This window comes from Nasonia vitripennis, chromosome 5, assembly GCF_009193385.2.
Source record: "Nasonia vitripennis strain AsymCx chromosome 5, Nvit_psr_1.1, whole genome shotgun sequence".
Lineage (NCBI taxonomy): Eukaryota > Metazoa > Arthropoda > Insecta > Hymenoptera > Pteromalidae > Nasonia > Nasonia vitripennis.
Window position 1 is genome coordinate 3,344,965 of NC_045761.1, and position 17,694 is coordinate 3,362,658.

General features: G+C 49.0%; 1 protein-coding gene across 1 annotated transcript; it reads left to right on the top strand.

The window, feature by feature from the left end:
- The first annotated feature begins 15,085 nt into the window (after positions 1-15,085).
- Positions 15,086-17,630, top strand: LOC100123556 (facilitated trehalose transporter Tret1). The gene is made up of 3 exons (XM_003425261.3): positions 15,086-15,217; positions 15,609-15,690; positions 15,766-17,630. The coding sequence occupies exons 2-3, from the start codon at positions 15,633-15,635 to the stop codon at positions 17,076-17,078; spliced, it is 1,371 nt and encodes a 456-aa protein (XP_003425309.1). The 5' UTR covers positions 15,086-15,217; positions 15,609-15,632; the 3' UTR covers positions 17,079-17,630.
- The last annotated feature ends 64 nt before the right edge of the window (positions 17,631-17,694 follow it).

Genomic DNA, 17,694 nt, shown 5'->3' on the forward strand with positions numbered 1-17,694 from the left:
ATACGGCGCTGATGCAGTTTCGCGCGCGCGCGCGAGCATCGCCTATAAGAAAGCCGTAAAACTTTGAAAAACGAGAAACACTGTACTACTGCTAGACATAACGCGATACAAATTATAACCGATCTCTTTGCGTATACATACATACAGAGTGTCAGAGTTAACGAGTTTCATAACGATCGCGCGCACGCGAGCCACTTCAATTTCAGCAATAATAAATGCCATTGAAAACGTCTTATTAACGACGAAACGAGATGAAATTAAATCAGCTTAAGTGCACGGCGGCGGCGGCGGCGGCGGCGGCGGCAGTGACTGAAAAGCAGCAGCTGCTGCCTGTAATGTATGACGATTGCACAAGTAGCCGAGTTAATAAGGGAATTGTCTTTTCAGAGAGTCAGCTCTCGGCGCTGCATTGTGTGTGATACACACTCTCTTATACTCGCTCAGTGCAGGCGTCACTCGCGCGGCGTTCCCATTCCTTCCACGAATAACTAGTTCTAGGCTAATCGAAGATCGCTAATAACCGCTGTTTTATTCATGCTTCCTTGGAATATCTCAAACTTGCGCTGACCTGATTTTTATGAAAAGTTCTGTTGAAATCTTCGGCACTGCACTGTGTCATTACAAGCTCTGTCTTTCGCGCATAATACTGGATCTTCATGTATAGTTTCATTAGATCTCCGCGCATGCAGGAATTCGCCGAGTTAAAGAAATCATCTTGTTACTTTTAATATCGGGCGAATTACGTCTCCCATACGCGCCACTCGACGCGTGATTTTTTCCTCGCCGTGCCGCGCGTCCGTCTGTAATTAAGAGGCTTGCGAAAGCCGGAAAAAAATGCATCATCATACTCATCCTCAATTCCTTTTTTTTTTTCATCATCGCCACAGTAGAGGACATGCGATATCGAAATATCCCGGCCTTGCATCAAGCTGCAGATAGATAATGCAATATCGGTTATATGTCCGAGAATGGGAGGCGCGAACGGCGAAACCTTAATTAGATAATTAAATGTAATTCGCGCAAAAAGTACGCGAGCTTCGATCCTCTAATACCTGAGCGATTAACGTCGAGCCGCCGGTCGTTCTAAACACACCGTGTCCGAGGTAATGGGTATAATTTCGGAAAACACCCTCGGAAAAACCACACACACCCCTTCGTCGTTCACCGCCTCAAATCACAGGCTCCAGACACGAGAAAAAGTTTAAAATCGGTAGCTCGAGGCGGGACCGTTCCTCGTTCAATAAAAGCCGCAGTCGACACTTAGCTCGGCACGTATATCCACGAGTCATAACAACACGTGCCGTTTTTCTATGAACGCCTTTCGCGAGCGAGCGAAGGCGTGCCAAGAGCGCCGCAGTAGCCGTATATGCGCGGTGGCATGTCACCCATATACTTTTGCATACAATAATGAGGGCGAAAATTTCGATGTTTGTTATTGCGCGCGAGAGATAAATTTTCCCGCTCGATACTATTATAAAAGGGCGGCTGTACAGCGAATCGATAAAAATGAATTTGCGCGGAGTTTTACGACGTTTCGCTTTTACGATCGCGTCGCGCTCGCGAGAGAATTAAAGCAAACGGAGAACAAACAAAGCTTATATGCGCGGTAAGAGAGAATAACACGTATAGTAATGATCGCTCGGGGTAAATGAATCGCGGCTAATTTACGAGCGCATTCTTCCCGATGATTCGTGCTGGCTACCGCTCGCGGACTTGATTAACGAGCCAACGTGCACGCACGCGAGAGAGACAGTCCTTTCTAATATTCGGTGCGCTCTCGGCGTCTCTAATTTAACCGACACTTACAGCCGCGCGCGGCGAATGGATGTCGCAAGAAGCGGTGGCCGCCGCGTGCATTCTCGACGTGGGCGAGTCGAGTCGAGTCAGCGCACGAATTATACTCGCGACAATCGGCCTCGTCGATCGGGTCAGCGCTGCGAAAATCCGAAATGCCTGCGAGCCGATGCCGATTTTCTGCCAACGCAGTGTGTGCAATTTACGGCGCTGGCGTAGCTAGGAAACCTTTGACCCGCGCGAGTGGTGTGTGAATCGAATAATGACGAAATTCGATTCAGACCGACCGATCTAATTCGCGTGTTATAAGCGACTAGCGTATATGCATATATAAAATAGCGGAGACTCGTGTGCATTTATATTGAATTAGCGACGTATAAACGGCTTCTCGGCTCCGCGCATTCTCGCGCTCGCCGCAACCCCAGTCGCGATCTCGACCGGTGTGTATAGCGCATTAACGACCAGCTCTGCATTATGCACGCGGGAGCGCGTGCTCTGCGTTATACACACACGCGCGCGTTATTATTTTATTACATAATCACTTTAATCGCGAGCAATGAGCCGCGCGCGCCTATATATACGTGTGAGCACGTGAGCTATACTAGTCCCACATGGCTACTAGAGCGTGAACGGCGCGACCGCGCCGGAAAATATCACTGCAGTGTGTGCATTGAAAAAACAGCATCGCGCATTCGTATACACACGTAACTTTTCGTCGCTCGCTCCATCCCCTTCTTCTTACCGCATACGCCAGCTCGTGTATGTGTGCTCGACTTTGCCGGTCGGAGCTTATCTCTCCCCGCGTCTGTCTCGCCGTCTGTCCGTCGAATTCCCGACGTTTGATTTATAAGGGGGAATTCTCGCCGGAGCCGCGGAAAATTTTTCCGAGCTTGATTTACGAGACGTCCAGCACTGCGCGAGCAATTTTCGGGAATGCTTGAAATCAATCGCGCGGCCGGTTGGAGAGAGAGAGAGAGAGATTTACGCGCATCTGAGGCAGTAATCTCTCGACGGCGCAGGTGTCGTTTCTGTATCGGACTAGCGTATAATTGGCAAACGCGCGTGGATATGTAGGTAGGTTTTGCAATTGGTTACGCATCGCGCTCGCGCGCTCTCGATTTCTGACGAAATTAACGGCTATTGATTTATGCTGATATCGGTTATTAAGCGAATGGCGTGTAGTTTAGAGCTGCTGCTAATTACACACGAGTGAAATTATGATTATTTGCCGGCATCTAATGGCTAAATATTGAATAAAACTACTCGGAATCAGTCGATAAACATCGCGAGTTTTGCCTCGAGTTCATCCATATGAGACTTACCGTATCTGACTCATACTACTGGGGTTAACAAATGTACTACCAGTGTCACTTAATCTATTCCGAATTTTTTTAAATCTCCCGCGTCTCGACGCGCGAAACAATAGTATTAGTTACGAGCAATCGTTGTCCTCTGAGGCTAAGAGAACCTGTATCGCTCGAGCGATCTCTCCTTTCGAAATGAAGTCACTTAGCTGCTAAACGCGGCCCGTGTCTGTCGCTCCCCACATACGCGGATATCGATTGTAACGCAGAGCAACATAATTGTGATACGCGCGTGTAACACAACACCGGCTGGATTTATGGGCTATCCCATGATGAACCGAGATTTACAATAGTCCTGGCTACGCTGGTCTCTATAATCTTGATATCTGTCTGTGTCAAATCTCCGCGCCAACCATTATCGCATAAATTTGCACCGATACGTTATATCGGTCCAAACTTACGTAACGGAACATTATACAAGGACTAATACAATAATAACGCATTAGCCGCAGCCAATAATAACAGGCGCGCGTCGGAAACCATAAACATCGAGCTCGAAAAATCGGCAGATTCCAGTAGTAGTGGCGCGATCGACATCCGCGTAGATACACACTCGCACACACTGCACTGCAGAGAGTTGCTCACGCGATATCACATGCTCATTCCAGATCTGCGCTTTCGAAAGGTTCGAGCAGCAGCAGCTGAAACGTGAGCCGGGCAAGGCACCCGCACTGCAGCGGCAGGACAATGGCCGTCGCACATTAGAGATATCGCGCACTGCACCTTGCCTCTGTGTGTCCCACGCGCGCTATTCGAAGCCTTATTCTTGCGGTTATTCGTCATGCGGTGAGTGTGGAACCGATCGCGCTGAAATTCGTGGAAAAGAAACGCGAGTTCGACGCGTTTTTACGCGCGCATACACCCCGCATATGCGCTCGATTGTTCGCTGGTCATTTTTCCAACCGATTCCGCTCACCCCTTTTCAAGCGCCCGCGCTCGCGCGCTGCCGATTTTTCGATCGGCTATCTCTTCGTGCCATTGTTGTATCTCGCGGTGTGTATGAATATATCGGATCAATGGCCATTCGAGCGTTGTAATTAGAGTGAAAAATATAAGCGTATGCACGAGCGCACGTATATTCGCGCGAACGCAGGAACCTTGCGCCGATTTTTCCCCCAGCGTGTACATAATGGACTCTGCAGCGCGCGTAGGTTTATTTCGACAAACAATATAACGACCGGCAGCGCCGATCGCAGCCTTACTCTTTGCATATATGGAAATGGCTTTATATACATGCGCCCGAGAGCCGCCGCTGTGGATATAGTATACGTGCCTTTTTTTTATGCGCCGGGTAGGCATATCGCATTTGCATTTCGCCAAAGTGTAGCGAGAAAAAAAAGGAGCTGCCCTCACGAGCGATGTGGAAAGAGACGCGAGGCATTCGAGGGTGTCGAAACGAGATCGCAAGTGCAAGAGCGAGTGTATAGCCTGCCAAGTGTAATCCCCCGCGGTATACGTGTGTGTGTGTGTGTGTACTGGCGGCTGAGGTGTCACGCTGCAACGAAACTGCTGTGCGAAGAAACGTGCATGTGCAGCGCCGCGCACGTAAAAGTGGCTCGAGGTCGGGATGTATGCGCAATGCAACTGGATATGGCGTTCGGCCAGGACAAAACGGGCTGATTTTTTTTTTTTTTTTTTTTGAGAAGTTTTTAAGGTGACGTGTACACGGCTTTGAGAGTGCAATGGGATTTTTATTTTATTCGGGGGATTTTTTTCATATCCATGCGCGTCGGTAAGGCGAACCGCGGATGGTAAGTTACCGCTCGAGAGTATACACGTATTTCTCTATGCGCAAGTTCTCAAGACGCTCCGCAGGGCGCAGTGGACGCCAGGAACGCCGCTTATAATTCCTCGCTTGAATTTTAAATTCTTCGTTTATCAGTTACGACTCATTACGCCACATCCTGACCAAAATAACCGATTACTTCAATTCATCGGAGTATCGTCAATCAACTTTTTCTTCGCCGCAAACCGATCAATCAATTATTAACGACCCATCGCTGAAACATTCCGCGACTACGTTATACAAGCCTCGCAAAAGAAATCTCGCAACGCTCAAACGCCGCGGAGAGCGAAACCGCTTCAAAGAAACTCCTGGTAACAAAGAGGTTTCTTTCGCGCCGCTATACCTGTGTGTACACCTCGTTCTCTCTCGGCATTAGCATTTCCCGAAGCAGGGAAGGTCGTCGGTCGGCGGGAGAGCGAAGAAACGGAAGAGCGAACGGGTCGACGACACGAAATCACGTTAGGCGATAAAAACGAAGCGAAGCTAGTGTGTATACACTGGCACAAGGCGGAAGGTTAAAAATGAACGCAGTCGCGGTCGTTAGCCCTTCATCTCGCGATGGAAATAAAATTTAACAATTTTTCCATATTCTATTTTTCACGAAGCAAGAAGAGGCTGAGGTTGCTCGAGCTCCTTGTGCCCGAAAGCCGAAGAGTGCGCGGAAAAAGAAAGACGTATCCTGCCAAAGATAGGACTTCAATAATTTATCGACTGTATCAAATTCCCGCGCGCAATCCATACACACAGTCCCTTTTTCTTAGTTACCTCTCACCCACGCCTGTATACACATAGACGCGAAGAAGAAGTAGAAGAAGAATCAAGTCGCGATCAGGAAAGTAATAAATTGGTATCGCCGTCCGAGCTGCTTCTCTCTTTTCGCGGACGTGGCTGTGATTGCCGGATAAGAAAAGTCTTGAATTGCCAAAGACTTTTTCCGAGTCTAGACTCCAAAGCGACGCGACCTTTTATTTCCTGCACGTAGACGGTCCGCTCCTTCCTCTCGCGCCGCGTAGATATTGCAGATTTTAGCTCGACGATACAGAGCTGCTTTGTATTCCGCGTTTGGTACGCCTGTTTTTTGTTTCGTCTATTGCAGTGTTTATACCTGTCAAATTAGAAGCGACGCTTCATTATACCAACTCCCGCCAAAAGCCCTGAGAAAGAAAGAGAACAGGGAGGGAAGGCCAAAAAGTGTCATCGTTCGCTCGCAGACGTGGGGAGGGGGGGGGGGGCGGGGTAAACGCAGCGGCGATATTTCGCAGCTCGGCTCATCAATATTCAGGGTACACGATGTGGCGCGCGCGGCGCTCGTATCGCGACAATGTGAGGTAGTTTACTTTATATTTCGCAACAACGACATCCATCTCGCTCGCTTATGCGGTAGACACGTGTACGTAGCTGTGCCACTTCTCCCCCAATTGTGAGATTTTTATCCGATCATCTATGTCTACCAGGTGTAAATTTCAATTGAAAGTCACGACGTTGTACCCGCGGCTGCAACAATTAAGAAATTCGATTGGCGAAGCCACTCCCTAGTCAATAGTCTGCCAGCCGCCAAACACTTGGTTCGCCTCTCTCTCTCTCTCTCTCTCTCTCTCTCTCTCTCTCTCTCTCTCTCTCTCTCTCTCTCTCTCTCTCTCTCTCTCTCTCTCTCTGAAAGCTTTAACGGCCGAATTAACGATCGACACCTTGTCGACGGTTAGCCATTTTTATCGGCTATTAGAAGTTTTTCTCGGCGAGGGGCGAGAGCTAGCGCACAACACCCCCCGCGGAGTAGACGACTGCGCTAATAACGACTCCCCGAATTTCCCTGGCGATGATGGTCGCGATAATTTGCCGCTGACTTAACGAGCCGATCCTCCGAAAGCGTCGCGGGCTTTAATGCGCGCCAACTGCTTAATTTACGACTCGAGATACACGCCGCTATATAGGCCGAATGCTTTTTCGTTTATTCGCCTCTTATCTCGGCCGAGATTTTCCCGCGGCGCTGAGTTTGAATGTTGCGTTGTCTGTACTTTTACGGCGGCGATGACGGAGTGAAATTCACGCGATAAGCCGAGCGTAGTTGAGATTTTTAAAACTGAATTTAAATTGCTCCCTCAGCAAAAGAAATCCCCGCACAGCAACGCGAATCTATAAATTGCGAGCCTACGGCTTCCGCCGAAGGCCTTATCGATAAAACGAGGAAAGTTTAAGGCGAGTGCCGCGCACAGCAGCCGATAGACAATTAAGCCACTTTCGGTTACAATTTTATTCGTTCTCGTAGTCGACGAGCGTGAAAGAACGCGCGCGGCTGGGTAGAAAAAGAGTGGGCGAGTATAGCTGAGGGCAGACACGAAGAAGAGAATAAGAGCCGCCGGGAGGATCGCAGAACTTCTATGCGGAGCTCTCGGCCGGAAAAAGATTAATGATTCGGAAACGTAATGGCTGCGACAAAGGGCGACGATTTTGCAAACCGTCGTATGTGCTTTTCGAGAGAGAGGATTTGAGCGAAATTCAGTTTACGAGTTATTTACTCGGATTTTTCCTCGACGGCGATTAGCGACTCTCAGGGACTAGAACTCCCGGTTAATATAGTTCCCGGCCCCTCCTCCCCCCGCGCAACAACACTAAAGACGATCGTCTGTCCGTCACTCGTCATGGCTTTTCGAAAGCTCGCTAAAGACAATAAAACCGATTATCTTCCCCTAGGCCATTTCGAAGTTGGCCCATAAAGCTTATTCGAGCGTCGGGGCTGAGAAACAAGAAGCCGCGGAGCTTATTCGGCCTGCCGAAAGAATAACGACGCGCGTAATTATCAAACGTCGATAGAGGGAGAGTCCAAAAGCCGGCGATAAATCAAGCGCATCGCAAGCTCCGCGAGCGTACATATCCGGCGTGCGACGCACCTGCTGCGCGCGCGCCAGGCCTTGAGCTTGCGCTGGCGCTGGCGAGGCCACGGCCATGGTCACTCACTCCGGGCGGGGGTGGCTGGGAGCGCGAGCGTCAGCCCGGGCGAGACATTGAACTCGTTGCAGCTCCGGCGGCGGCTGCGGCAGCGGCATCGATTCGTCTGCTCCAGAAACGCGAGCGCGTGCGCGCGCGCGCGCGACCTCGCCCCCGACCTCCAGCTTCGTCGTCGTCCTCGTCGCCGTCTGTCCCGGAAAAGTCTTTGTTCTCGAGCTTGCGCGACTCTCTCTCTCTCTCTCTCTCTCTCTCTCTCTCTATCCTTTTATTTTTTCACTCCTGACTCTTTAATGCCTCCTCGTATTCCGCGAGGATAACGTTTCGTTGTTGCTGCCGGCGCCGTTGATTAGCTCACTTTGAGAAGTTGTTTGCTCTCGCGTATGTATAAGCGAGAAGGCGGTGCTTTTATGGAGGTGCTTAAATTTAACGACGGAGCCGCGCTCCGAGAATGATACCTCTATTTACCTGCGCGAACTCGCGGGTTCAAAGGCCATCGCGCTCGCTCTCGGAGGGGGATGGATCGCGCGCGACGCATTATTCACGCGGCGAGAGAGAAAGGGAAAACGCCGGCGTTGCCGAAATCGCGAAGCACAGTGATAAAGGACGCGGGTAATATTGAAATCGACATAGAGATGTATGCGGGGCGTATAAAAAGGCGCTGCAACGGGCTGCGAAAGTAGTTTCGAGCCGTCGATGAAAAAGCAGTTGCCATTCGACATGGTATTATGCCTTCCTTATCAGTCTACCGCTTGCGCCCCGAGGGTTCGCGTGTCTGGTCGCCTGATGTATACGGTGTATACCTATGTATACATAGGGGTGTGGGACGCGCGGGCGGTGTTCTTAAATCTGTTTATGGCCCGATCGTGCGGACCGGACCGTCCACGTGCTTTTTTTTGCGCCCGTCGCCCTCGGCGCGATATTTTCTCATTTTAAACGACGACTGTACCTTTTTATTCGCTCGGGCGCGAGGTAGGGGAGATTTGTGTGCTTCTGTGCGGGGACTGTATACGATGAGCCTTTGACGCTGCTCTCGGCGAAAATTCCTCATCGACAACGAGTGGAAGTGATAAATTATTATCTGCCTTCGATTTCGCACTTCTCATCTTATGATAGCGTAATAGGAGCTTTCAAAACACGGGAATAGGCGACTAACCGTCACCCATAACCATATACGCATATCTTCGAAACTTGGCAAACAAAGCTCTCCATCCAGCCGCAAACTTACTCCCAAAAAAATCGCACCATTAGAAAAATAAGTCGACGGCAATCCTCTCGCTAAAAAAAGAAAGCGGTAAAGCGAGGGCCGCTTTCCAAGTAAACGTTGCCTTATAAAACTGCAGCGGTTCCGCGAAATAGCGGCACATCCAGTCAAAACGCAGGCGTTACCCTCCCACGGGCCGTTATACGCTCCCTCGCTTTTTTTTTTCGCGCCCGCGCGCGATCGTAAAGCCCGGGTATAACGGGTAGCTTTATCCGGATTGCGCTCGGCGGCCGGATTCTCTCTCTCTCTCTCTCTCTCTCTCTCTCTCTCTCTCTCTCTCTCTCTCTCTCTCGCTCTCGCTCTCTCTCTCTCCGTAATAAAAAGTGTAACATTAATGAGGTAGTAAAAGTAAATCCAGAGAGCGCCGCCATCCTCGACGCGTCGCCCCTTGCACTTTCGCTGTGTGCGCGCGCCGTCTTTTTATGCAGCGCGCCCCAGCAGCTATTTTTTCCCCTTTTATTATTTTCTGTTTTCCTCTCCCTCTCCCTCCATTCCTCTGTCCCGTGTCCTTGGAGCGCGAGACTTTATATTCCATTTGCGCAGGCTCTGCGACGAGTTTTTCATTTAACTCCGCGCTGAGTGCTGGTATTATACGATCGAGCTTTGCTTTGCTGTGCTCTGCGCTTTACTTCGCGTCGAGGACAGAGAGAGAGAGCTAATAAACTGTTTTAGCGAGAGATATGACTGCGAGAGCTTGAGGATCAGGGCGTTGAGGGAAGAGCTTGCGATAATTAGCTGCTATTACGTGTACTTTTTTCGAATTCCTAACCGAGCCTGCCTGACGGACGAAAAGCCCATATCGAAGCAATTTACGATGATGGATAACAACGGGCAATAAGACGTAAAAAAAGCGCGCGCTCGACGCTGAAAATCGCGTCGTAAAAAAATTGAATTTTATCGGAGGTCCATCATACGTCAAGGGCCGGTCTAAGCGGATGATTTCGGGGCGTCGGTTATACGCCTCGACTTTACGAGGATATCTCGATCGAGAGGCGGGCCGAGGTCAGAGTCCGTCAGGGGCGAGTTGTCGCGCGATCTGCAGCAGCGCTTTCTTCTGCTTCCTTTCTTTGTTCCTTCTAGTCGGGAGGTGCGCTTGTAACGCCGCGGAGGGTCGCGAAGGCCGTAGGTAGTTACATTGAAGCGAGAGCTTGCGAGAACAAAGGCGAAGCTGCGAGAGAGATTAGGTATAGGGCGGCTCGGGAGATAAAGGAGGACTCTCTCTCTCTCTCTCTCTCTCTCTCTCTCTCTCTCTCTCTCTCTCTCTCTCTCTCGCTTTTACGAGCGGCTTGAAAACTCTAAAATTTTCAATTTTTCGTTCGTTTGTTCGCGATTAATCGTACAGAGAAACGGCGGAGCTGTCGAATAAAGAATGCGCGCGCTCTCATTAGTTTCTCGGGCGGGGGTGTGATAAAAATTTCAGCGGAATCGAACGCACGTGGAAAAAAACGAGCGCGAACCCGACCGTAAATTCCTTCTCCACCTGTACACACGCACGCACCGAGATTGAAACTTTGAATAGGTAGAGTGCAAAATCCAATTCTACACCACCCCTTCGCGCGACTCGGCGCGAATTTGAATCCGATCGCAGGAGTTATTTTCTCGACGGCGGCAGCGGTGTAAGCCAAGGAGTATATTGTGTGATTTATACCCGCGCGCCCATACTTTCATTTGCAGCCCGACTTATATACGCTCGGCGCGTTTCAATCGCTTTCGATTTAGCCGCCCGGCTTTGTAGTTTGTTTGCGCCGCTCCATTGTTAGCTTGGAATAAACCACTCCGCGCAGCGCTTGTCCGAATATATTGTTTATCGGCGCGACTTGCGGCTCCTCAAAACTCCGGGAAATTTTTCCTCTCGAATTACAGCAGACGACTGCTCTCCAGCATCGCAATCTCGCAACATTGTAGCGCGGGGGCTCTCCTCGCCGCGAAAAAATCCGGCTGTTTTTGTTCGGCTCTCCAGACAAACGGCCGGCCAGACAGACAGACGGACGGACGAGCGCAGAGAGAAGAGGGCGCGTTATCCACGCGTATACCCCGGCTTGCGGTAGCGGCCGCAGAATTAATTACGCCGGCTAATTACCTACGTCCGTATAATGCCGTTATTGGTGTGCACTGCGTACGTTTATTTCTCGCTCGGCACAAAGGGACCGAGTGAATATTGTTGCGTAACCACTGATGCGAACTCGCTGCACTCTGATGATCGCTTTCGAACGAGTGGATTACTCTCCGAGCTTGCGCAAGCTCCCGTATGTGTAATTTCACTTCGAACGTATTATACGATACGTCGACTCTTACTACCTCGAAATTTCGAACGCCTACACGAGCCTTCTTCTCGAGAGTAATGTAGTTCAGTGGGGGAGCAGAGTAGCGCGACAACGCTAAAGGAGAGTAATAGGGAAATAGTTCGGCTGGATTTACGAGTAGCCCGCGCGCGCCGCGTGCTTTATTACCGACGATGAGGCAGGATTTAATTACTCGCGTCTCTCTCCCGGCGATAGGGGGGCGAAGATTTTCCCCTATAATGGCCGACGCGCGAAGACAAAGCGGACCATACGCGCGCTCGGATGGAAATTAAGACGCTGCAGGGAGCGAGGGATCCTCCGCTGGGAATGTTTAATAAAACTCGAAATTTCAGCTGGTGTATAGTCCCTCTTAGAAATTCGAAGGGTTCGCGGAGCCGGCTCCATGCTTAATTCATCGACAGCGAGTCTAGGTTGAATCGCATTTCGAGACGAATGAAATCACCCGCGTAGCCTAGGGCTACGGAAAATTCGCTTCGTGTAATTAGATGAGCTAAGCGATGAAAATCGCGATCCATATCCGCACACACGCCCGCTTCTCGGAACAATAGCTTCATGCCTATTTTGAAAAAGCTTGCAAAATCCGCTCCGGGCAACGAAAACACGCGCGCGTCCATACCCCTCGCCTAATTTCCAGTCCAGCCGCGACCTTCTCTCCCCCCTGACGCGTACGGTCGGCGCGAGTCGCCTCTAATTATTCAGCAGCGGTCGGCGCGCCTCGTCGTGTCATCCGCAGACCGCTAATAAACTCGCGCTTGCGCGAGCTGCCTACGTTACACATCCGCGAGACTCTTGCGGAGTTGGCGAGGACATTTTATTTATTCACGGCTGTTTTCGAGTTAGCGAATGAGCAAAGACGCCGTTCTCGTTCGCTCGTAAATATGTATACAACGCGATAAAGTACACCCGCGGATATGATTTGTGTTGTACGGAATAAGATGTTTGCCGTTTCGTGCTTTATACATTTTTATTGCCGCGTGTATAGTCGCGCGGCTGTTATTCATCCGGATAGCCGATCTGGCCGACGATAGGCGCGCGTGAAATCAAACCGAGCCTTTCGAAGTTTCGGCAAAAATTGACGCTCCTTTGTCCGTTGTACACACGGTCGTCGTGGATTTGCAACTTCGGTCGGGAAACTCTCCGCCAGGTCTCTTAATCTCGCCTCGAGCGCAGCCCTGTCGGGAGGGAGGAATTGAAAGGGCCGACGCCGCGCGATATTCCGCTAACAAGAAACCGATGTCTCGTAGTAAATCTTTCCCTCTCGCTTTCTCCCATCTGCGATGCGAGGGTGAGGAGGAGAATCAACCCTCGCTGAAAAAGTAAATCGCGCCGCGCATTTATCCTCGCCGGCGGAGTAGTGCGTGTGAGTCAGAGAGCTCTTTGTTCCGTGCGCGCGCGCGAGGCCGCTCCCTTATTATTTTTTTATTGCATTCCTTTGTGGCCCTGATCGCTAATGCGTCCAGCGCGGCTCGATTCGTCATTCAATCTTATAGCTGCGAGAGTGTACGCGTAGCCATGGCGACGAGCGACTCCACTGACCGAGTTACACACTGCGTCTTTGTCGCTGCCGGTGTAGTTCTTTGTTTCGAGGGGTCGATCAAATCGACACCCTCCGGACGTGTGTGAATTACTCCTGCCGCACTACGCGTATATAGTTTGTCCGGGAAATGGATATCCTAATTTGGACGTTGAAAAATAGTTATCGAAGCCCCGCCGAACGATACAATAATCGCGTATCCAGCGCTTCGTATGGCACTTCCAAATCCTCCTTTGATTTACGCCTCGACGGATCCGAACGAGAGGTCCTTGTGCGTACAACCGCTTTGCCGAGGCGATCCCTCGAAACGGAGAATATAATAGCGCGCCGGCTTTGTCCTCGGCGGCACATCCGCTAAACTTTTCGTATTGGATTACGGCAGGCGAGAGAAAGCGCCGTCAAAGTTCGCCTAACTCATTTTTCGGTCGCCGCTGCTTTGTTTCTCGCTTGATTCTAATTAAATTTTCGACTCGCCCTTTCGTGCGGTGTAAGGCTAATGTTTTGTTGCGAAACTGAAATTGTCAAAGGGGAGGGGGGACGTTTACCTGCACGACGCGAGGCTCTTAATGACCCCACGGGAACAATGGCCGCTCCGCGAGAGATCCCGTAAAAATGTCATTGCCAAACCAAGACGATCGTCGGCTGGGACAATCTTCTCCTTTTACGGGCTCGTAAATTCGCTCGAGAGAGCTATGGATCCACTCGGCCGTTTCTTTTTCTGTGGCTACTGCTGCTGCTGCTGCTGCGTCTCGCATGAGCGAGAAGAAGTTTGCTCGGTGTTCTTTGTCGAGAGCTGAATCGATAGCGAGGCATTTCTGGAAACTAATTCAATTATATACAATCCTACAACCTTTCAGTTTGACGGGATTCGAGGAAACTTTTCGCGAGTTTATCATTCCTGCTGCTTATGCATAATTACAGCTAGTAAGATGTGCAAAGAGTTATCGATTCGCGATGCAAATTACGCCGGGAATAAGGCTGGTAATATCGAGGAACAATTCAGCTGTCAGCGAAGCATCGATCAATTATCACCCCAAGCTTTGCCACCTTACGCATTCGAAATCTCCTCCTCCCCTGTCTCCCGGACTACACGTGTAACGAGAGAGAGAGAGAGAGAGAGAGAGAGAGAGAGACTTCTTTGTCCGAGCAAAGCTCGCACGATTCCTCAGTCACGCTTTCCATGCGAAGCACGAGCCAGTCGTTCGAGCCATCGACGGTCTGTTTACGTCGCTGTTCGCCCCCTGTACGCCACACACACACACGTTCACACCCACACACACGAGCGAAAAATTTGAATTCGAAGGGATTTGGATATGTACGGGCCAGGCTATACGCGGGGGAGTAAACGACAACGAATGGCCTTTGGCTGTTTGCTCGGCTGCAGCCCAGCAATGCGTACATAACGGCGTTAACTGCAGAAACGTCACGCAAACGGATAAAAATGGTCGCGAGACTGCACTCCCTCGACTTTCGCTTTTATCTTCGAATTTATGCGAATAGCTGCGTGTGCAGGCGAGGGATTTTTCCGACGGCTTTGCGATGGCTTTTTCGAGCGATAAATTTGGCATTCACGGAATTCAACGTAGATTCGCTATCCACTGAGGTTGTATTTTGATAGGCGGCAAGCTTGTGCGGTTTGAACTGATTCGAAAATTTCGTACGTGCTTGCCTCGCAGACAACAGTAGATAAGTCAAAGTTTTAACGATTATTAACGTACCAAGCTGTCGGTTACTCGAAATTAAACATACTCATAAAGCGTCTCTTACATCATAAAACGTGAATCTCGTCGCGCATTCATAAATATCGCTTTGTGTTATACGAATAAAGAAAAAACATATGTTCTTCACGATTTCATAACATTTTTTGCTAAATCAGGCACACGTGATTCTGTCATGCGAAATCAGCAAAAAGCGCGCGGATACAATGTTTTGCTTTGCGTACAATTTACTCCAAAGACCGTTAATCGACGAATCGACGAACGAAAGATTCCGTTGCGTCGGTGGTAACCTTGAATCACTTTTAATTGAGGCATCTGATCATCGAGAGCAGAAAGTCATACATGTATAGTTATAAGTAATGTTCGAATTACCATACAGGTCGTCGGTGCGTATTTACTCTGAAATGAATGCAGTCGTGTTTCTGCTGCGACGACGAACAGACGCAGCGAGCTTGAATCCGGTTAGTAGACTTCGCGCGAGTGATGGGATAAACATGACGGATATCGACAGGTAAGTTGCATCATTATCGATACCTTTGTTCTTTTTTCTAATGTTTTTTTTTCTAATCTTATGGAAATTAGTGTGAGGTTTGTAAATACTCGAATTGATAAGCGAAAGTGCTTGAATTGCATCATTCTTTACTTAGCCCGAGACTTGACATACATTTTTTGTGCGTCGAATGATTGCAATACGTAGTGACATTTTTCATGACTCGTCAAAAATGTTATCTAAATGAGATTATAATTGCTGGAATTTCTCTCTCTTGATTTGGAAAACAGTAACAAGAGGTAATTAGTGACGACTATAAAGCCTCTACGTACCTCCTAATATTTTCTTATCTTATCAAAATTCTGGGGCAACAAAAATCTAATCACCTAATTTTCACATTTTTTACTTTTAGTTGAAACTGTCATTTCTGCTCGAGATGATTCTTCCGATTGCAAAGAACGTTATTTTTCCGCAATGGTTCGCTGGAATCGGAGGTAACTGAAATCTATGAAAATATAAACCATGCCTAGATATTGTGGATTCCGATTGATTGTTACATCGCACTTCAGTAACGATGCTCCTCATCCATATGGGTTTGATGGGCGGCTGGGCATCGCCGACACTGGCTCGGCTGGCTGCTTCGGACTCACCCATCCCGCTGGATCCTGATCAAGCATCATGGGTGGCATCGCTCGTGAACTTCAGCAGATTCTTCGGTGGCATCCTCGGTGCTGTTACTACGAACTTCTTCGGCAGTAAGAAGTCCATCCTTGTGACATGCGTCCCGATACTCGTCGGCTGGCTCACGGTAGTTTTCGCCGATGCCGTCGAGTGGTTGTACATTTCTCGTCTATCCAGCGGTCTCGGTCTCGGTATGGCCTTCAGCACGTTCCCTCTCTACATCGGCGAGGTCTCAATACCCGGAATTCGAGGTGCCCTCATATCCCTTGCAACGGTCGGCGCACCCTTTGGTCAAGTCATCGCCAGCGTCTGTGGCTCATACCTGACCATCAGCGAAGCTGCATCCATTTACTTGGCTCTCGCCCTTTCGCTCACGATGTTGTTCTTCTGGCTGCCCGAGTCACCCCACCATCTCGTTAAAATTGGCAAAGACGACGCTGCTAAAAAATCTATCGACTGGTACAGACACGGCAGAGGAGTCGACGAAGAATTGACGGCGGTTCAGAATTTCGTAGCTGCGAACGCTGCCCAGAGCTTCACTGATAAGCTCAGAGAGTTCAAAACAAGACCGGTTAGAAAGGCGACGTTTCAAATCATGGCATTATTCACATTCACGCAAATCTCCGGCTTGAACATCATCATGTTCTTTATGGAGACAATTTTATTGAGAGCCAAATTTACACTGGTGAATCCAGCTTTGATAGTCATCTATGTCAATATTTGCAGTACTGTCGCTGCAGCTGCTTCGATTTTCCTGATCGACAGATGTGGACGACGATTTCTGCTAATATTATCTAGTGCAGGCACAACGATTTCTATGGTTGGTCTCATGATGCACTTCTTCCTCATGGATGCAGGAAGAGACATGACGAACTTGCAATGGCTACCCATGACTTCGGTGTTTATCTTTATGATTTCCTTCTTCATGGGCTTGTTTCCAGTACCCAATGCTGTTTTGAGCGAAACATTTCCTGCAAATATTAAATGCATAGCAGCCTGCATCGCCATTCTAACTGGCGCAGTCATGTCGTTTGTATCAGCCAAAACTTACCAGCCGATAGTGGATGCCCTGGGCGATGCTTATGTATTTTTGATTTACGCGATATTGTCCGTCATTGTGATACCATACACGTTGTTTATAATGCCGGAAACGAAAGGCAAAAGTTTACAGCAAATACAAGACGAGCTTATGAAGAAGTAACCGTTTCTTTAATTTTGTATCATTAACTTATAGTTACACTAACGTCAATTAATAGTTACCATTTTAATTTTCATAAAATTTATTTAATTTAATAATATAGTCCTAACACTATATCGCACGTTCTATGAAATGACCGAATGTTCGATGGTCTTGTTCACAAAAAGTCTCTGAAAGTCCCATCCCACAGATTTGCAGTTTCGTGTCGATGCATGTATAATGCAACACGAATTTTGGGAACCTTCCAGAACCGGTTCTTTCTTGAAACTGGTTTAAACACAACTTTCGATAATTTCGGGTGGAGCTCTTTTAAGGAGTTTTTGCCACGCTACAATAAGTATATGTGCATCTGGACGACCAAAAACCGCGCAGAAGTGTGTTGTCCGACCGGAAGACCAGGCCGAAGCACCGCTTGTAAGTACCTTCTTCTCTCTACGGAATATTCAGCCAAGAAGTTTTCTTTCCTTCGCCCAGCTGTATTGTGAAACACGGCCGTGCCGTACTTGTACTTTTATATCGAAATAAATTCAGTGGCTTGTTTGTGTTTAGCTCAAATTTAGTGCAATTATTTATAACCTGACCTAAGCATATTTCTCTCTCAATACCACTGTGTCCAACA

Bases quoted from the DNA above. Each gene is read 5' to 3' on its own strand.
- LOC100123556 (XM_003425261.3), top strand. From the start codon at position 15,633: ATGATTCTTCCGATTGCAAAGAACGTTATTTTTCCGCAATGGTTCGCT. The intron at 15,691-15,765 runs GTAACTGAAATC...ATCGCACTTCAG, and splicing joins ATGGTTCGCTGGAATCGGAG to TAACGATGCTCCTCATCCAT.